This window comes from Gopherus evgoodei, chromosome 15, assembly GCF_007399415.2.
Source record: "Gopherus evgoodei ecotype Sinaloan lineage chromosome 15, rGopEvg1_v1.p, whole genome shotgun sequence".
Classification (NCBI taxonomy): Eukaryota; Metazoa; Chordata; order Testudines; family Testudinidae; genus Gopherus; species Gopherus evgoodei.
In genome coordinates, this window is record NC_044336.1 from 23,259,223 (window position 1) to 23,281,070 (window position 21,848).

General features: G+C 44.7%; 1 protein-coding gene across 3 annotated transcripts in view; it reads right to left on the reverse strand.

Moving 5' to 3' along the window:
- Positions 1–16,145, reverse strand: part of RGS9 (regulator of G protein signaling 9) — a 61,868-nt gene extending 45,723 nt beyond the window's left edge. For 2 of the 3 annotated variants that reach the window (XM_030534575.1, XM_030534577.1), the window contains exons 1-2: positions 15,966–16,145; positions 5,836–5,932 (exon numbers count right to left, since the gene is read on the reverse strand). In XM_030534575.1, the coding sequence (XP_030390435.1) occupies positions 5,836–5,932; positions 15,966–16,028 (160 nt within the window). In that variant the 5' untranslated portion in view covers positions 16,029–16,145. Of the gene's footprint in view, positions 1–5,835; positions 5,933–12,738; positions 12,820–15,965 lie in introns of those variants that run through there. The other variant, XM_030534576.1, reaches the window with a different exon arrangement.
- Positions 16,146–21,848: the final 5,703 nt, after the last annotated feature.

Here is a 21,848-nt window from a genome sequence, read left to right on the forward strand (position 1 = left end):
TGGTTAAAAAATGTCTTTCTACAAGAAGCTTTGGGGAACAAAAATCTGTTTTGCAAAATTTTCCATGAGAATTTTTTATTTTCAAATACAGAACATTTTAACTGAAAATGGTTCTAAAATAATAAAAATGTTTTCAGTTTTTTAAAACTATTTTTGTTTTAAAAAATGGTTTTTTTATTTAAATGTTTGTTTTAAAAATCAAAAGCCAGAAGTTTTTCCCTGAAAACTGAACCAAAAAATGAAAATGTTAAAAACTGTAAGATTTTAGTTATCAAAATATTTTCAGTTTCCATTTTTTTTTTTACACAAAATTAAAAAAAAACTGAAATATTTCAGCCAAAATTAAAATTTAAATTTTTCACTTTGGTCAAAAAGCTATTTTTGTCAACAATATATTTTGATCAAAAACTATCAACCAGGAGTAATACAGAGCCTCTCAGTTTTAGGTTGTCATAGGTTCAAATCTAAGAATTGTTACCATCTGCTGGCTATGTGACATGAGTTTTGTGGGCCTCTGTTCAGACATCTCCGGCACAAAAAACGCCATCTGAACTGACACTAAATAGCCAATCCTATGCAAAGCCAAGTATGGAATGGGTCATGGAAACGGAACTACCTTCCCATAGCATCAGATGACAATATCAGCACCACTTCTCTCTTATCATGATGGTCAGGGAGCGGTAGTGATGGACTTTGAAGGGGACCCAGCTCAGTCATCCTCAGCCAGAAGGCTGGTAGCTGTAACAGGGACTGCAAAGGTGTGGGGTGCTAAGGAAAGAAATGGGGGGGAGGGATCTTCAGGGCTCCAATATTTCCAAGAAGAATCCCTACTCCCTAGAAGAAAATGTGTCCAAAAGAGCTGTTCTTTGGAAACTATGGTTTCCCTATTAAGGAAGCTGATGATGAAGTGGTTGTAGGGGCATGCGATGAGTCATGATGGCTGTGTTAGGTATTTTGGTTTTAAACCCTCATCCCTGCACAGAGGGGCCACATGAGGTGGGAATCATTTAAACCCCAGTGATCTGGCTTACATGGGAGGTAAGCGATGCATAGGTCTTGTGTGCATTTTCCACACAGGGCTGCATTTCTCCCCTGGGAATTCCCTGGCGTATGCAATGCATGTGCTTTCCTGTCACCTGCTCTCACAGAATGGGCCAAGGTATGGCCAAATGATGTCACTGGGAGGCAGGAGTAGGCCTGCAGCCCTAGAAAGAGTATCTGGGATAAAAAGGGTTCAATGAGGGAAGAAAGACTACCTTCACTTGGCAACATCCTGTCTTAAAAGATACACCCAAATGCAGAGAACACCAGTTCTGCTGTTGCTGCTTTAGAAGGCCACCTCTGTTAAATAACTGATCTTTGCTAGCCCCTTGAGTCGTTTCACTGGTTACCTGCTTTTGCAAATAATACCAAGTGCTTTCTCTTTCAAAATTCCCTTTGAAATAAATTCTGTCATTGAATTCAATGGGTGTTAGAACCTAGCTTCTCTGTCAAGAGTGGTCCATAAGACATACCAGAGAGAAGCCAAGTTCCATGTACTGAAATGTACTTCAGCTTTCAAAGGTCTCTCAAGGTGATGTGGCCTGTTTCCATCAGCCATACACAAAGTCAGCATCAGCCGCCACTAGCCCTTTCATTATCTTCTGAGGAGCAAACAAAACTTTGAAGCTCTCGCCATTTAAACAAGGCCAGACTAAAGCGCATTCGGTCCCTGATCAATTACTAGCCTCTCTCTTCAAATGTCACCTACAGTTGTGGATTGAAATGTTGACCTTTCCTGACATTACACTGATTACTTAGCCCTGTACTAGGAGCCTGGAGCTTTTATCCCACTGACTGCTTCCTTAAATAGATCAAATTAAAAGATTATTCTGTCACTCCTACCTAGAGAGCTCTGTTTGTAAGTGCTCTCCCTAAAAGAAACAAATTAAACATGGGTGACTATCTGCCTCTTGCAAAGAAATTCTGAAACTTTAGGGATTTGGCATGCACCTATGTAGTTTTCTGAACACGAACAGCCAAGTTCTCTGCATTGCCTGCCATGGAGTTGTGCCCATTTACACCACACACTCTAATAATAGTGCTATTGGAAGATGTAGGACTATATATCTCTTCACTGACTTTGTGTTACACCTGTTTAAGGAAACAGAGGGCCTGCTCCATAGTGTGTAGAAGGCACAGTCTGGGAATAAGATTGATGGCCAGGACCTCCCAAGTTCTGCCAGCTATTCCCTGCCCTGACACCAATTCCCATTGTGCCCTTGAGCAAGGTACTTAACCTATCTACCTCAGTTTCCCCATCCAGAAAATGGAGAATGCAATATTCCCCTACAGCTCTTCAGGGCCAAATCCTCCTCTCAGTTACCCCTGTGCAGCCCCAGGGCATTACTGGAGAAGAGGATTTGGCCAAGAAAACTGCAGGACTTTCTGCAGTCCTGGCTTCCCAAGGGCCAGGGCCGGCTCCAGGCACCAGCTAAGCAAGCTCATGCTTGGGGCGGCAGATTCTACGGGGCGGCATTCCACCCAATCCTAGAATGGCACGGCAAGTTTTGGGGTTTTTTCTGGTTCCCCGATCTGGCTGCCCTGTAGGGGGCAGAGGAGGGGAGCGCCCTGCAGCAAACTCGGCAGGGCAGCCCAAGTCCTTCCCTCCCAGCCGACTGGAGCGGCACAGAGCCCTCCTGGCAGGCGGTGCAGTGGTCGGGGCCGCGGGGCGAGCGCCCTGCTGAAGCCCTGGCTGCCCCTTTTCTCTCCCCCCCATTAGACCGGGCATGCACTCTGCAGCACAGGGAGTCCCCCCCTGCACCTTGGCTCCGGCTGCCCTGTAGGGTTTTTTTTTTGTTTTGTTTTTTCCCCTTGCTTTGCCAGCTGCACCATTTCCCACCCCCTGGCCCTGCTTTGCCACCCCGGCCACGCCGCAGGTTTTTGGTTTTTTTCCCCCTGCTCTGCCGCTCCAGCCACCCTTTGGTACAAGGTGTGCAAAGCAGTGAGTATTTATAGTGTAATATTCTTCTGATGGTTTCTAGGAGAGGGAAGTAAAGGTGTTGACAATGTATTTCCAGCGCCGTGTGAAAGAAGCTGGCACACACAAAAGGAGAGTGTGTTCGTAGCTGACGGTAATGACAAACTTGGCACATCAAAGCACAGCTACCTGTCTGTTTCTTCTTCAACCTATTCAAATGAGGAAAAGCTGTAATTTAGAGGCACAGAAGTGGGTTGAATATTTTGCTTCTCTCCAGTGAATTCAAGAAAAATGATTATTACCAGAAAATGCTCAAAGGGGAGATTAATTGGTTGCTATTCATTTCTAAAGCTCCATATTACAGTCTGGTATCACTCTGCCCATTTTAATTCTTTCTGGAAATGTATATCCAGATGTGATGGGGCACACGCTCATCGCCTGTTAAATGTGGAGTTACGAGCCAGTGAGCCCACCTATGACTGACTGATGGCCTCCTGTCCAATGGGGGTGGAAGTAGGAAAGGATCATTAGATACCTGGGTTTCACAAGGAACTAGGGTGATCAGACAGCAAGTGTGAAAAATCGGGACTGTCCCTATAAAATCAGGACATCTGGTCCCCCTACAAGGAACTGGAGGGAATTCAGTAGGGGGGAGACTGCAGAGGGGACAGGATTCTCCTTTGGAGAGAAACCCCCAGAGAGTGCGTCAGGCTCCTGTCAGAAGGAAGCCCTGAGGTAGGGTCAGTAAAAGCACTTCAGTGGAAGCTGAGAGGTGGAAGGATGGTTCTTCCAGCAGAGAAAGGGGGAGCTTGGAGGACCTGGGGAGAATCCAGAGGCCTGGGAACCAATGAGAGGCTGGGTTAGGCACAAGCTGCCAGAAAGCAACTTGAGGGAGGTCAGAGGAAGGAAGTGGCAGGCAAATAGCAGCAGGTCTGAAGAAGCCGACCTGCCTGCTCAATACAGGGTTCCTGAGTCAGAACCCGGCGTGGGGAGTGGGCCTGGGTTCCCCAACCAGTTCCTCAAGAAGGATCATGCAAGCCCACTGGAAGCAATAGTGAGCTTGGTGTGAGGCGGACGACTGACCCCAGAGGCTGGGATGGAGGCTCCTTTGTATTGGGATGTCTTGTGAACTTTCAGTTGGACCTTCTTGTTACCCTGGAAGGGGACTGAACTTAGTGACTTGACCCACAGAAGACCCAGCAAGAGACAGACGGCCTGCAGAAGATGCCAGGGACAAGGACCCCTTGCAGCACTATACCCTGACACAAGGGGACGCTCCAGGTGGCGAGTACACTACCTTATGCCATAGCGACTGAAGAGCTCTCCAAAGTAAGTACGTGATGGGGTGGAGAAGGGAGCAGCTCTTCAGTTCTGACACAGTACGATTTGTCAAGGCCATATGGGCAGTCATTTGTTCTTAACTAGTAATGACCTTCCTATCTGCTGCTTTAAGGGCTGGGGTGCAATCCTGTGCCCCTTTAAGTCAATGGGAGTTTTGCCATTGACTCAGTGGAGCCAGGACTTCAGCCCAGATTTCCAAAGATGGGTGCATGAAACAACAGGCCTATATTTGCACACACTTCTCATAAGTGGGCAAAATGTCTGATGTGCATGCAGAAATAACGTATCTGTACAGGCACATGGCCCATTTTGGGCTCCTGTCTGGCACACACTGCCTTGTCTATCCTAGAGATTTAGAGCATTAGTTAGAATGTATTAGTAATACACTTTTAAACCAGCATGGCTAAGGAGTTTCTGCCCAGCCTACTCGGAGTTAATCCCCGCTCCGAGGGGTTAATTGTATATTAAATGCTCATTTGCGCTGCACTTGTTTGATAGAATTCTCAGCACCCTTTACACCTACAGATCCAGCCTTTAACAAAGGAACAATATTCCTCCCCAGTGGTGGTAAATGGAGATTTTTATCCCTAACAAACAATGGCCTCATGCTGGATGATGAATAGTTGTGTAAACAAAAGCTAACCCAGAGTTTTAAACAGCCTGTCTAAAAGCTCCTTCCCCTCTCAATTGACCAGCCTGTAGTCTCCTCTCTCATCTGATGGAATCGTTTCACTAGTTCTCCAATCATCCATAAAGTCTCCTGGTGGACAAAACCTGACTTTCCGATGTAAACAACAAGCAGATTTTTTATTATTAACAAAACTCTCTCTGTAGGCATCCCAGAGTGATAAAATAAAAGGGGGTGGCGGAGGGGCGAAGGACACAAGCCCATTTTTTTTCTTTTTTGCCTGAAAGCACCAGCATACAGGACAGGGGCATAGCCATGGGTGGGCTTGGATGGGCCATGGCCCACCCACTTACTATCCAGGCCCACCAAAATTGCACCCAGACCATCTGCCCAGTGCGAGTGCCAAGCTGGTGGGTGGAGTGGGGCAAGCCCCAGTGCCCAGACCCTGCCCCCTGCACCCAGATCCTGCTCCCTGGCGGGAGTGCCAGGCAGGCGGAACAGGAAAAGCCCTACCGCCCGGACCCGCTCCCCAAAGGGAGCACCAGGTAGGCGAGCAGAGAGGGGCAAGCCGCCGTGCCCCAACCCAATTTCCATGGCAGGGACGCACTGGGACTGCAATCAGAAGGGGTGGGAGGGACCCCCACTTGTCCTGGCCCAGGCCTCACAAAACCATAATCCCCGTAGGTGTAGGTGGCCCCCCATCATTCCCACCCACTCAAAAGTGAGGCCCATCCAATTTTCCTAGCCTAGCTACGCCACTGATACACGGTGATGGGAGCCATATAAATGCTTGTAAATAGAATAATAGTAAGAGAAGCCAGTTTTTGGTTTATTACCATTGTACGAAGAAACAGGCTCTTCTCCAGAAGCTCAGAAAAATAGCAGGGTAGTGCCATTGGCATCTTACCTGTCAAAGCATGTGGGATATTTGTGATCATCACCCTCTGAGTGTGCATTTTGATGCCAGTGTCTGGATTCTGCATCTCCATGAGGAGGGCTTCGATCTGCAAAGCATGATGGGTACAAGCGGTTTTGTGAGAACAAACTGGAGGGCAAAACAACAGCACAGCCTGACCTGATCCATGCTGTAAAGGCAACTAATCCAGACTAGCACAAGGGAAGAGAATTAAGGGGCTGGGCTCATCCCACTCCCTTCCATAGAAGCTGCTTATGTGAACATGCTACTTGCACAGGCACGCTGACCCCAGTGGGCAATCCCTCCTCAAAGTGCCATCTTGCAATCATTCCCTGCTAGGCTACCCTGCAGGAGAGGCACACACCTGTGATTAGCTTACCTGGCCACTGGATGTGGCTGTTCCACACGAATTCGGCTAAGAGAGAATTCAGTGTGGCTTTTTCAGGAGAGATATTGACCAAGGACAAACGACAAACATTGGTTCCTTTTTGTTCTGCTAGCAATTTGCTGGGGCATCAAGAGAACTGTTGCAATACCAGTGGGGGTGAATAATATCCAGGCAGCTAGCTCCACTGCATACCTATCCCCTTTTGCTTAAAGACTAAATTTGAAAGTGCATCACTCATGGGGTGAATTAGCAAAGGTGTTCACACAGACTGGGTGAAAGCCAACCCTAAGCCTGTCTGTTTCAGGGCCTGCAGAGAATAGCTGGGGTGGATTTTTAAAAATACAACAGCAGCAAAAGTACGTTCCACTGCTAACAGGCTGCGAAAAGTGCAGGTCAGTTGGAGCCTGACATCAAAAAGATCTCAGGGCGGCCAGCACCTCTCAGGCAGCACTCAGCATCCAGCAGGTTAGGAAGATGGCTAAGGCGTCCGCCTTTTCCTGACTACTTTAGGGATCATCCACGATAACAAAAATAGAAATCAGGCACCGCTCTGAGCAAAGAGGCAGCTCTGGGGTTCCTCCCCCCTTTTTGTGGGCCACTGAACACCACTGGGTCTGATTCTCCTCTCTCAATGGTGAGATCACCAACAACCCCACTGAAGCAAGTGGAGTAACAATGGTGTAAAATGCCTATAAGTGATGGGAGAAACTGGTCCATCCTGCTGCTCTTCTGGAGCTCTCATAAAGAGAATAGCTCACTCCTGCACTAACACTTAGGCCCAGGTCCTCAAGAGTATTTAAGCACCTGCCTCCCACTGATGTGTCCAATAAAGTGGGCTGTAGCCCACAAAAGCTTATGCTCAAATAAATTTGTTAGTCTCTAAGGTACCACAAGGACTCCTGTTCTTTTTGTGGATACAGACTAACACGGCTGCTACTTTGAAACCTGATTTCAATGGGAGCTGAAAACGATGGGAGCTATGTGACTAAACACCTTTAAGGTTCTGGGCCCTCTGGCATGATTTGTAAAGGTAAGTGAGGCACCTAAACATGCAGATAAGCTCCCAGGTGCCTATCTGCATTTTCAGCCATCTAAATACCTTCGAAATCGTCCTCTCCGCCCTTTTTCAAAGAATCCAGAATAACGTTTTTCCCTTTCAAGATTTGATTTCCTGTTAGCTACGTTGCTCTGGAGAGGGAGGAAGATAGAACAGTTGCTTTGAGGAGAGGAAAGATGGTCTCATGCTTAGGGCATTAGCCTGTGACTTGGGAGACCTAGATTCAATTCCCTGTTCTGTTCCAGACTTCCCTGTGGCCTTGGGTGAGTCATTTAGCCCCTCTGTGCTTCTGTTCTCCCCCTGGAAATGGAGATAACAGCACCACCCTACCTCCCAGGAGTGTTGTGAAGAAAAATACACTGAAGATGGTGAGGTCCTCTGACAGTGTAGCAATGGGGATGTACAGGGGCGGCTCTATGTTTTTTGCTGCCGAAGCTGCGGGACTGGCAGACCTCCCGCAGAAACGCCCCCCCCAACTCTCCCAGGCACGCGCTTGCTGCGCTGGTGCCTGGAGCCTCCCCTGGGGGTGAAGAAGTACTGAAGATAGCAGGTGTGCAGAAATCTAAAGGTGCAGTGCACAGAAAACAAGACCATGACAGGTAAGTTACAGAGCTGCATACACCACAGTTCTGACCCCTGCGAGTCCCAGTAGCTTCAGTGGGAGCCGCGCTTTTCAAGACCTGGTCCTCTGAGCCAGTTCGTTGTCTAGCCCATGTTCCATTTTGACCCCTCGTGTCTGGAGTGGCTGTACAGGGCTCTCAGCATCTCCCTGCTCGGCCTCTACTAGGCAAGACCCAATAGTTAGTTCACAAAACCCACTCAGTCTTCTGGTGCAGGATGTTCTCTTTTCCTAATGAGCAAATAGCTCTGGAGACGTGTAGCTTTCCTACCCCTGCTGAGCACCCTCTGGTCATTTAAGAAATAACATATATCAAAAGAAACAAGCGAGACAAGCTAGGGAGCTACCATCGGGTGGTGCCTGCTGATTCGGCTGCAAACTGCGCACTTTGCTGATCAAAACTCAGCAGGTCTTTTCCTCTTCTCCTAAGGGAACCGGCTGCTTATTAGGGATTCCTAGAGATTAGAAGTTGCCATCAGCACTAGCTTGTCAGCAGGAGCCAAGAAGGGCTGTTTAAAATACAATGAGGACATCTGCTTTCTTTTCTGCAGCTTTGTCACATTTTGTAACATGATTTTGCCCTGGAGAGCTCTCTGGATGGTTTTCATTTCGTATATATTGAAGCCACGTCTTGGCCTTGGTCCACGGGTGAAGGCTGCCACTGAGAACAATTCACAGCAAGTGAAATATACCACAGTGCAAAGAGTCAGCACAAAATATAAGTACCATTGAAGACCCTCGTCAGTCCTATTTTGAGTGAATCAGTGGTTCCTATGACCTTTGCATAGGGGTGAATTTCATCTCTGGGAAAGCCTCCCTGGTCTGTATTTGGGAGGCCATCATATTTGGGGTTGGGAAGGAATTTTCCTCCAGGGCAGATTGGCAGAAGCCCTGGGGGATTTTCACCTTCCTCCGCAGCGTGGGGCATGGGTCACTTGCTGGAAGATTCTCTGCATCTTGAAATCTTTAAACCATGATTTGAGGACTTCAATGTCTCAGACACAGGTTTGTTACGGGAGTGGGTGGGTGAGATTCTGTGGCCTGCATCGTACAGGAGGTCAGACTAGATAATCATTATGGTCCCTTCTGACCTTAAAATCTATGATTCTATGAAGAGAAAAAGCAGAATTCTGAACTCAGGACTCTGGGAAGAAGTTTATTATTTGTTTTATGATAACACCTAGGAATCCCAGTCCCAGTCCAGGGTCAGGATCCCAAGATGCTAGGCACGCTACAGACAAAGAACAAAGCAAACAGTCCCTGTCCAGAGAGCATACAGTCTAAGTGCAGGAGGCAGCAGGTGGGAGAGGAGGTAGTACAGAGAACAGAATTTTGAGTGTCAGCTATTTAATCCTCCAACTCGTTACCTGCTTTGCTTTTTCCCCTTGCTTGGAAATCCTGATAAGGAGGAGAGGCCTCTGCAAGTCAAAGCAGCCTCCAAGTGCTAAACGAGCAAGTGTCTCTGGAGCAATCTCCTGCATTGCTGCATATCATGAGTCACCAGCCCAGCCCCATTGACATCTGGCTGCAGCACTCAGTTTTGGTCCTTGGGGGCATCCCCAAATACAAATGATTAAACTCACAATTTCTGCACTCCATCTTCAATACAGTCACTATGTAAAATCCTTTGGCTCAGTGAGGATTTATAGCTCATTGTTGTGGCTAAGTGGTTGATGCAGTAGTTTATTCAAATGCTTAAGGGCACAACGGCCTTCATAGGCAGGTTAGTTCTTGTTTCATGACATTGGCCACAGCTTTCATTATGGGGTTGAGGTTTGGGCTGTTTCGTTTTTACTCATCAATGGGTTCCAACTATTCTGGGAAATCAAAAATAGAAATACACAGAAAACAAATGATTTTGAAGGAGTCTCCCAGACTATCTGGACCACAGTGCAGAAAACTTCCAAGATAGCTCGGTGGACACAAGAAGTCTTCTCCAACATGATCTCCTCTGATTGCACCTTTTCTTCCATCTGGCATCTGTTTCTACAATAGTATAGCATAAGAACCCCCTGCAGATAGCCACAGGAAACAGAGAAGCATGTTCCCCTTATGGAGGCAGAGGTGTTTAATGCTGCTTCAAAAATGTAGGCTTGTTTCCTTCCAGAAAAATAGCCTTATTGGAAGGCAATGTATGGAAATGGGATTTTTTGTCCCTGTAGAATTGTCAGTCTGTCTATTTCAAATGCTCACCTCCTGCTTCAACTCTTGTATGGTTTGTATTATAAAGAGCTCCTATAGGACTTCACCAAGATCAGGGCTGCATTGAAGTAGTCACTGAACACACATATAATAAGAGATAGCTCCTGACCTAAAGATCTAAATAGTCAAGACAGGCTTTAAGGGTAGGAGGAGATACAGGGCACAGAGAAGCCAAGATCACACAGCGAATCATTAGCTGACTGGGAGTGAAACCGAAGTCTACAGACTTCCCGCCCAGTACCCTAGCCACTACACCACACTGTTTGTCCTACCATGGTCAATATAAAACTACAATCTTGTCCCTTAACAGTTTTCCCTCCCCATACCCATTCCCTTTCAGTTTTTCAGAAGGGTTTACAGTAGAACCTCAGAGTTACAAACACCAGAGGTACAAACTGATTGGTCAACCACATACCCCACTGGAACCAGAAGTAAGCAATCAGGCAACAGCAGAGACCAAAAAAAAGCAAATTCAGCACAGTACTGTGTTAAATGTAAACTACAAAAAAATAAAGGGAAAGTTAAAAAAAACTGACAACTAAGGTAAGGAAACCATTTCTGTGCTCATTTCATTTAAATTAAGATGCTATAAAAGCAGCATTTTTCTTCTGCATATCAAAGTTTCAAAGCAGTATTAAAACAATGTTCAATTGTAAACTTTTGAAAGAACCATCACATTTTGCTCAAAGTTAGGAGCATTTCAGAGTTACAAACAACCTCTAATCCCCAGGTGTTTGTAACTCAGAGGTTCTACTGTAATTTAATAAATGAAACGTAGTAGAGAGGTGTCACACAGAGGGTGCTGGGTGAAAAGGGCAATGGAAATTGGATTAAACTAAATTCAGAATAAGGCTCTTCAGAATTAACTAATTAATTCCATGTGTATGGACACACTTATTCTGGAATAAGTGTGTCCACATGGAGTTAGTTAGGAAGAGTTAATCAGGAATAGCTATTTCTGAATAACTTTCTGTATAGACAAGCACTTAAGGTCATGGGCTGCTAACAGCTCATGGAGATGTTTTGTTCAGGGCCTGTGCCTCTGGAGCAGAAGGATCCGAGTTCCACCATCCCTGCTGTCCCCAGGATATTTCAAGTGACTGTACTGCAGTGAGCACCACAGTGCCAGGGCAGAAGTTCCAGGTGGCCAAGGATTTGCTCCAGTATCAACTCAACGTTGCCCCTCGTTCATTACACAGATGAGTTGAGAAAATAGTTCCCTGCTCCTCTCAGATACACTTCAATGCACTACTAAACTCACAGTTATGCCCATGCATCGGCCTGAAAGAACAGACCACAATCAATCATACATTTTTGATGCTGGAAAATGAACTCTTGAGATATATCCACAATACAGGTCCCTTCCACTCGATTACTGTGCTGTTTGCCACGTGTGTACTCCCCACACTGTGCCTAATTGACCTTTGCTTATGCAAAGAGGATTGACTGTAACGCCATGTGGAGATAGGCTTTGGGATTACACAGCAATTCCCCTCAGAGCAGACATTTCCAAATTCCAACACCTTAACCCAGGAGTTAAATGCTGTTTGCAGCTCTAACGCCAAGCCCCTCATAGGACACGCTCCCAGTAGACTCTGTATGATGCCAGCACCCACTCGCAGTGCTCTAAACACCTGTTTAATTAAACATTAAACACCTACTCCATCAGAAATGCTTGCCAAATTCTGTTCCCTCACCCAGCCTTCCCTGCTCCAATTTGTAAAGAACAAATTCCCAGCTCCAATTTTTGAAGCGGTAATGCACCCTTTCATCTTAATCTCAACATCATCCTGCTAATTTTATTCTTTTCTGGACCTGCAATTAATAACCACATATCGAGACAGGGTCACAAAGTGCTTTTACAAACATTACAGAGCTTGTTAACCCATTGAGACTTTATTTAAAAAAAAAAAAAAAAGTAGAGATGGAAAGTGTTTTTTCCTGCAGTCCACTCACACCCACCCACTGCACACTATTGCTCTTTTGCTACAAAAATCCTACCCCCAAATGCTAACTAGTCTGGAAATTAACAGCCCCTGCCACAGAACCCTTCTTTGCTCAAGATTACTCCACACCACTGTAACATTGCCGCCTCGTGAAATTTACAAGGATATACACAAAAGTCAAAAACAGGCAACATCATCAGCCAAACCGTTTGGTAGCAACACCTGAGGTCAGCTCACTGCCTTGCCTGTTGGGGATCTGGGATGGATTATAAATTAGATCAGAAACGAAAGTGAGTTTGTTGCCCAAAGCCAATTACCTAGTGGACATTTGTTCATATTCCAGGCCCAGAACTAGACCCGCCGGACATTTCTATCCTAAAAAACCAAGCAGGAGGATAAAAGCAACTAAACCCAAAAATCATTCAGTCCAAAAAAGGGCATAAACCCTTTACTGGCTACTTTAATTGGTGCTGCTGGTGATTCCTTTAGAAAGCTGTTTGCCCTCAGTTTTAGCAGAGCTGTTGTGGTTACTCACAGCAGAAGTAGCAGCAGCGTACGACTTGCATTTGCTTTCTGGATGCATTGCTACAGCATGTTGCTTCACACCCCTATGCCTGGAGCATGACAGCCCAGCTCCCTTGCACACAGTTAGCTTAGTGGTGTCATTTAATTCACAACCAACCTTGCGCAGCGTGAAGCCATTTCAGATGAGCGTCAGTTGCATGGAGAAGCTATAAAGCTCATGCATGGAGGAAGATAATCCGTTGTCACATACGCCCCGCGTTGGATACATTTCAGTAACAAGCCGATGGGCAGCCCACACGGGCACCGTCAAAGGCACTAGGATTGCAACTCCCACGCTGCTACCAAGACCAACAGCGTGGTGACATCAGCAGATAATCCCCTACGCCCGGTTAGCACAAACACATACATGGGGAATACGTGATTGGTGTGGTGCCAGCTGATGGCAAGGCACTTGCAGAGACTTGAGCAATGAATGAAGACTTTATGCGGTATCTCAGCTTCTTATGGGCTTTGATCTTGCAAAGTGTTGAGCAGACACTTACCAAGTATCCTCAAGTCCCGCTGTCAGTGAGGTTAAAGGTACTCAGCACATGGGCAGAGACTGCGGGAGCATTGCCCCCTCAGACTGTATATCAGTCCTGGTGCAGGCAGCAGATTGACCTTTCTGCACCAAGGCTATAGTGAGTGTCAGAGCCCTGGTCAACTGACTTGGGCTCACAATACAGGGCTAAAAATAGCAGTGTAGATGTTCTTGTTCAGACTGGAGCCCGGGCTCTGAGACCCTTTGCCCTCTCCCAGGTTTCAGAGACTGGATTCCAGCCTAAGTGGGAATGTCTCCACTGCTGTTTTTAACCCCGCAGAGCAAGCCCAAGTCAGTTGACCCTCACTGCTGTAGGGTTTTCTTGAAGTCCCCTGACGTACCCTGAGAGTCTTTCCATTGATTTCAGTAGATTTTGGATCAGCCCCATGTGAGGGGAATGGGAGCGTCATCCAGCAGAACTGCCAGAAGCTGTGCTCAATATGTCTCAGATACTTATCGCTGTGTTTTAAAAGAGCTAGCAGCACTTGCCAGGATAGCTGTAAATTAGCGTGTATAGTAAAGCTAGGCATATAAGCCTCTGTACCTTCGAAGCCTCAAGGAAACTTCACTGTCATCTCTATATTGGTACAATAGTGGTCTGATTCAGACTGGTGCAGAGCATTCTCACCTCCAGCTGAAGCCAATGACACCGCTCTGCATGCGCAGGATGGAACCACTGATACCAAGCTTTCCAAACACTGAAACAGCTACTACTAAAGGTCTGTCTTACATCATTTAAAAATGTGTACTCCATATTCGGACCCCCATGTGATAATAACAGGCCAGATTCTGCCACCGTTGCTTATGTTGCATAGCACTATAGTCACAACTAGCCTCATGGATAATGATGCATGGCTGTACATAGCCCAGTATAATAATACAATATTCTCCTATTCATCCAAAACCCTCTTATGCAAACCTTTGCATTACCCATATCCCATCTTTCTCTCCTGTGCAGCTTATGCTGGAAGACAAGGAAGCGATTCAGACAACGCAGTGGCTTGGATATAGAGCAGAGACCCCCAAGCCAGGAGTGGGAGGAGGAGGAGCCCCTGGCCAGGGAGCAGGCCACCCTGCTGCTGAATGGTTCCTGCAGCACAATGAGCTGCCTGCAGCCCCGCTGTCACAAGACGGAGTGAGCAGGGCAGAGCAAAGACCCCTGGCCAGGACTGCAAGGAGGGGGACCTCGCTGCAGGGGAAGTCACCTCGCTGCTGAATGGCTCCTGCCTTCTTTATTAGCCTAACTCCCAGATTATCTGAACAAAATCCATGTCCCCCCTGCTAACCAGATAATCAGGAGCGTACTGGCTTTCACTGCCCCTATATAGACCCTTCCGTTTTAGAATCTCAATGCACTTTGCAAAGGTTGATAAGCAGCATCACTCCCACCTAGCAGCTAGCGTAATCAAATGCAGTGCATTTGGTTTTGTTTTCATATATAGGCCAATTCTCTGTACCTTCCCATCACCTTCAGTAGAATTTCACAGAGTACAAGTCAACCCTGAAGTTGGCCCACTACTTTTTCTTCTTGACAGAACAGAGCTTCTCTGCCAAAGCCACTAGAAACAAACAGCCCCAAAGGAAGTATTGCGTGTATCTCCTTCAGCGTGAAAAGTGCAAGTGTTAGTTGCTATAGGACTCACATTGTGAGACTGCGTAAATTCACACTCCATCTCATCTCACCTTTAAATTTGTGTTTCCACCATCTCGTCTTGTTTGGGTGTTTACATACATGCTCTGCCAAAAGAGTTGATGTATATACATACTTTTTTTTTTGCTGCCCCTGATTGTTTTGGAGAGTTACCTATATCACAAACCTGAACCAGACAACTGTACCTGTCACTGGAAATTCAGCTAATTCCATTCAACTGGATAAGCCACAGAAAAGAAAGACAGACTACTCATGGGAGAAAAGCTGGATTAATACCTATCCTGTTTAAAATCTTTTCAAATAATGGTTGTATTAAAATGTTTTTAAATGGATGTTGAAAAAAATAGAAACACTTGACAAAATCATACATTTCATCCAAACCATAGTTTTTCATCGTCATGCTCTGTAAATGTATAACAATTATAAATACACACGCCTTCCAAAATGCTGCACGGCAGCCAGATCACAAACCTTTTGGCATGATGTACCTTTGAAAACGTACATTGGCTATATGACATATGTAGCAAAGAGTGACTCCTGGGAGGGAAAATAAACCAGATTATGGCTCAAAGCAGAATTAGGGAATCAAACTCTTAGGATAATGATTTTTATCCCCGTGAATGATATAGTTAGAATGGCCCTCAGGGGGAAAAAACAACAACTTTCCAATCGGAGGCATAGTATAAAATTGCATGATTAGCGGAATTAATTTTTTTGTGGCTGTTTTTAATATACATATTAAGCACCCCCTCCCACTTAGTTTTAATATAATGCCTCTACGACTCCCATGATGCAAAAGTGCCATGTAACAGGTTGCCTTCCTCTGGAGCCTGCAGAAAACAAGGACACTTGCCTCGAATCCTTCCGTAACAACAGAGCAGGAAAAAGAGAACTAAAAAGGATTTTGAAACACTTAATAACCAATAAGTCACACAGTGCCCCTGAAGACGTTTAATTCAACAAACGATCATAAATCATATGCAATAACAAAATGCCTCTTAACACTGTACCCATCCTACTGCCCCCTTGATTAGCCATACAGGCAGCAATATTTTACAGATGTGTTTAGGGGTCCTAAACAGGGGTTTGCAATAGATAGGGATGTTCATGTTATCAGATAGAATTGCTATTATTTTTTTCAAGACCATGTTACCTTCTTCAGGAATGCCATTCTTGGCCTGTAATGCTGCCCTTGGTCCACCCGTTTGACAGTCATCGTGCCCCACTGAGTCAAGGCAACAGCCACAAAGAAAGCAAACTAAAAACAACAAATCAATTAAAAGCCAGGTTTCTACTCAGTTGCAGGGAAGCGGCTGCTGCTGCAGCTGCTGGAAACTGGAGCAGTCCCCAGTGAAGAGACTAAGGACAGCGGTGAGCAAACACGGCTCCGCCACAGCCAATCAACAAGCAGCTCCGAGGACCTGATTTGCATAGCCGACCGGCCTCAGCGCTTCCCACTTCTCAGCGCTAGGGGGAGCTCGCCTGCACACACAGCGAGAGAAAAGGATGAGGGGAGGGGGCGAAGAGGGCGTGTCTTCAGCCAATCAGGTCTTTCCAGAGTCTCAACGTTCCAAACCCTATACATTGTTACATGCTGCGGAATGCCAACTAGTCACCTCTATTTTTGATAATATTTAAAAGGATTTTTTTTAAACTTTATACCATGTAAAAGATTTAATAAAAACTGTCTTTCAATCAACATAATTTTGCCGATGTATAGTGATCAGAAGTTGCTTTAAAATACAGTTTAAAAAAATAAATATTTCTGTCCATGGTTAACATTTCATTTCTAAAAAAAAAAAAAATCAGCATTTTCAGTTGTTTAATGAAAAGTGCCTTTGCCAACATTTCTGCCGAAGTGTAATAAGAAAGTATTTTTAAAATCAACATTCCTGATGGTGTTTAAATGTAGTAAGTTGTGAAAAAGTCAACATTCTTACTGTTTACTGGAAAACATTTAAAAATATTTTCTTTAATAAAATGTTTTACTACTAATAACAAAATGCCACTTAATATTTAGATCATTTTTCTTATTATTCGTGTAGTACTTCTATATAAACACCATTCCACAGAAAATAAAAAAGACAAGTCCTTGTCTTAAAGAGTTCCCAGTCAAAGGGCCCAATCTGGCTCCAACTGAAGCAAGGGCCAAACTCCACAGAAGCAAGGTAGGGTCCTAAATCAGCCACATACTGGGGACAACAATTAGATTCTAAGGGCTGCAGCCTAGCGAACACTTAAGCATGTGAGAAACTTTACTCATGTGAGTAGTTTCATTGAGGTCAAGAGATCTAATGATGTGAGAAAAGTTACTCATGTTTGGAAGACTGGAGCTTAAAATCATGAATGGATAATGATGAAATCAATAGATTTCTAGAGACCCTGATCCTGTTACAATGCTGAATGTGTTCAACTCCACGGAAGTTAATGGGGTTGATAGAAAGTGATCCTTGCAGGATCAGGCTCTTAGGGCTGTGTTTTAGCTGACCTCAGTAGTAGGTCGTGCCTCAGGAGAGGAAAGGGAAGGAAAGGGACCCAAAAAAGGATGCATCCGCCTAAGCGGGTGTTCACCCACAAAAGCTCATGCTCCAATATGTCTGTTAGTCTATTGTGGACTGAAATCCTTCATTTATCCAGACAGGGCTAATGGAGCAATAGTCATGCAAACTTCCTCATCTCTCCCAAGTGATGCACTTTAGCCCTGATCAGGAGGGACCGCCTCTGTGGGTGAGGCAGAGGCGAGACCTTGGTGCTACACAAAAACAATAATTGTGCCAGGTTTAATATCTAATACATTTCACAGAAACACCTGCCATCCATGAGGCCACACACCCTGATACATGCCACACACACACTCACCGTAAATGTGCCCATACACTCACCACTCACATGTGCCCTCATCCATATATATAACACATACACCAAGCACGTGCACATGTATACACTCATAGACTTTAAGGTCAGAAGGGACCATTATGATCATCTAGTCTAACCTCCTGCACAACACAGGCCACAGAATATCACCTAACCACTCCTGTATCAAACTTGTGTCTGAGACACTGAAGTCCTCAAATAACGGTTTAAAGACTTCAAGGTGCAGAGAATCTGCCAGCAAGTGACCTGTCATAGACATAATCACTCACACCATGCCATGTGTGCATATACCCACATCCACACTGCAAAAGCATGTACATATCACACACATTAATGAATACACTATGCACACACTCCTTTGCATGCACTCACATACATGCTACACCCCCACATACATATCATACATGCAAGTGCCAACACACCATACATGTGGCTGCACCCACAAAGAGACCAAGCACATACATATGCTATACACATATATGCACACCAAACAGATGCACATATAAACTACACTACAGTCAAACACATCTCAGTGATATATTTTCATGGCACTCTCAGCATTACACTCTTTTGTGACTTCCATGACATCACAGCTCCTACCCTTCAGTAAAGTACATTGGCAATGTTGTCTCTCCACTAACAGCCTAAAGGAACTAATGACCTCCTCAGTCGCATTGCAGCTTTTCGGAAGCATCTGAATGAGCAGGCTTTCCTCCCATATCCTGTCTCTACTCATGAAGATTCCCATGTGAATTGCCTCCCTTTTGCATCTCTCCCAACCACATGACAGTCAGCACACTTGCTTTACAGGTGTTTTTCCTCTGGAATTCTCTGCTTCCTGCTGCTGCGTGATTTAATGATTATTAATGACATCTGTATTTCTGCCTGTGAATGCTAGGGGAAGTAGATCTCGGACTTCAGGGCATTAGCTGATTGTCATGGGGTTCAGGAGGGATTTTTTTCACCCATTTTAATCTTCTCACAATTGAATTGTCTCATTGTTGTTTTTCTGAAAGGAGTTCATCTACTGGCAATTCTCATCAATTGACAAAAGGACAGAAAATCTAGCAGCACAGAAATCTCCTAAGGGCAATCAGCAGGAGAAGGAAAGGACTTAAGAGTAGACTCATGCCTGGTCTACACCTAAAACTTAGGTCAGCCTAGCTACATGGCAAAATTTCACCCCTGTGTGATATAACTAGGTCAACCTAACCCCTGGCGTAAATGCAGCTAGGGAGATGGAAAAATTCTTCCATCAACCAAGCTACCGCCTTTTGGAGAAGTGAATTACCTACATCAATGAAGAAACTCCTTCCAAACTCTTTTTAATTTTGTTTTTTTTTTTTAAGAACAAAGTATTTGTTTTTGGTTCATAAATCACAATCTGCAGTTTGCAACACCAAAAGCACGCAATGTGTGACCCGCTTCTTATCTGAGGGACTGAGGGATAATAGATATGAAGCAAGTAGAATGATATTGTAAGCATGTCAAGCATATACTTCACACTGAATTTCATTACCTAGCTTTTTCACCAGTACATCTCAAAGTTCTTTACGAAGGAGGTCAGTATCATTATCCCCATTTTACAGATGGGAAAACTGAGGCATAGAGAAGTAAGCAATTTACCCAAGCAGTCAAAGGAAGAGCTAGGACCAGAACTCACACCGCTGCTGTTCCAGACTAGGTCTTGATCTGCTAGGCCATAGTGCAAAAATGAAGATGCTTCTACAGCAGCAACATAAAACCTGTGAGCAGGAAGGGGCTGTGTTTGTCTATTTCCATTCTCCCCTGGCAGCAGTAGTTAATTAGCTTTGGTGCTCTGGCATAAGTGGGCACAGCACCTGCTGATTTCACTAGGAATTGTACCTGCCTAACCAAGGCTGAATTTAAAATCTCACTGAAACACACACATTGCAACAAACAAAGCAAAAGCAAATCATTCATTCCAACAGGGAGAGACTTTAAAAGTGATTTGGAAATGGACACAAAAAGATGGAGTTTCCATCGGATGAGTGGGATTTGGCAGGTCTGGGAAGCACATAGTAATGAGGGCACAGAACTCACTCAGTGGCGGTAATGGGGTCATGGTAAAATCCCTCCTTGGACTGGACATTGCATAAAGCCTTATCTACATGGGAAAGATTTGAATCTAAGGTGTGACTTTAAACTGGTATTGTTATACAAGCCCCCTTGTAAACACTTTTATTCCAGTTTAAGAGAGTGTGTGTGTGTGTATAACATCTCTATTTGTATAACGGTATAATTGGTGAACCTTTCCCATAGACAAGGCCTGAGGCTTTCTTTCAAGGAGACAGAGAAGCAAACAAGCTGGTGGGGGAGTTGTTATGTCAAATGGTGTAGGAAGAGACTTGAGTAGCTAGGGAGTTTTCACCCTGGTATTAAAAACAATGGTCCAGTTAAAGTCCTCTGAACAAAAAGTAAAACCTTGAAATGTATTTATCATGCACTCTCCTCCGAAGTGCAACAACAGAAAGGAGTTTTTGGAACATGACACTAGAATGAGGAATCCGAGGCAGCTCAGGCTTCCGTTGTGATGTTTACACAAGGATGGGGATGGGAGGGAAACAAAGAGGAAATGAAACGTTTCGTTCTTTATTAGCATTTTATCAAAAATAGAGAAAGGGCTTTAACATCTTTAAGACTTGGTTATTAGTTCATATTACAGGAATGGTCCCCATTTACGGATGGAAACCCTACAACTGCTAGGTGGAGTGGTTAGTATAGGCCCAAGGGTGTGCACAGTTTGCAATCACATATTTGATCTGCCTCAGCTTTGGTCATGGCCATTTTTGTTTATCATCTGTGCATCACAATGGGAATTAAGCTAATCTACCAGCGTTTGGCCAGTTCCTCAGGTAATTGCTACTACTCAATTGACCTGGAGATATACCAGCTTTACATCAGCTGAAGATCTGGCCCAAAAGGTTAAAGGGCAAAAAGGTCAGTCATCTTTTTCTTACAGTTTCACTAGTGGCATTTTTTGGGTCGTATTGCTCAAACACACACACAGAAGTAATATTGTTAAAATGCATGCACGCACTGGTCAATCACACACCAACAAAACAAAAACTGAGCTACATGGTGCCATTTTTACAGTTACTTGTCATTTTTGGATCAGTCATATTCCTTAAAGGCACACACACATACAAAACTCACATCACAGTAAAACAAACACACATGCATGGGTCATCTAACTCAGACACATGCAAGTGCACACGCATACACACCTCACATCACTCAGACATGGTTATATATGGGTCATTTTACAGAAACTCACTTACTGACTATATCAAACATTCCTTTTCTCTATCCTTTCCCCATCCTCTAATCCCTAACTTGGGCATCCAGCACTTCTTCCTCTTTTAATACTTTCCTGTCTTTTGTTCTCTTGATAATATTTTAGGTTTGGAAAAGAAAAAAAAGCGGTGGGTGAGGGGGAGAAATGGTTGTGGAGACTGTGACTCAACTTTCATGCGAGGAAACTTTGGCAGTTTATTGGAAAAACTATTTCCTTTAAATCAATACTTAAAAGTATCAAAGTTCACATTCCAGAATACTGGGTATGGTTTGTCCAGAAGTCTTGCAGTGAGTTTATCAGGGTTAGATTCCGTAAATACTAAGGATTAGATTTTATCAGTAAATGTCAGTAAACATTGTCCAAAGAGCCACGAATTTGGGGGGCCTACTTTTCTGAGTGCTCCTTTTGAGTCTGCTGGTAAACAGCACAGAGAGACAAAAAAGGGGTAGAAGCAGGCGATGAAAATCACGGTTGCCCAGCAGAGCAAGATAACAAAAAATTCCTTCTGGAGAATGAGCATAAGGCATTATGATCAAAAGAAGTTAGGCTTCTGACGTCTACTGAGGCTCCTAACTTCTATGGAAATCTTTGGAAGATTCAGCCCTTACTGTCTGTCAGGCAAGCTACTGACCTTCACTTAAAAATCTTGTGTTCATTTTTAAACAAAGATGGTTGAGCCAGAGTCCCCAGTTCTGAAAGTCACAACTGCCACCGCGTATCCCCTCCACATGTAACCGCAATATCATCCTCCAGATCTGATTTTCCCCTCGCCAGAATGAATTACCATCTCATAGATGAGAATTTACTCAGAGGGGAAATAGAAATCATTGTTTTAACAATAAA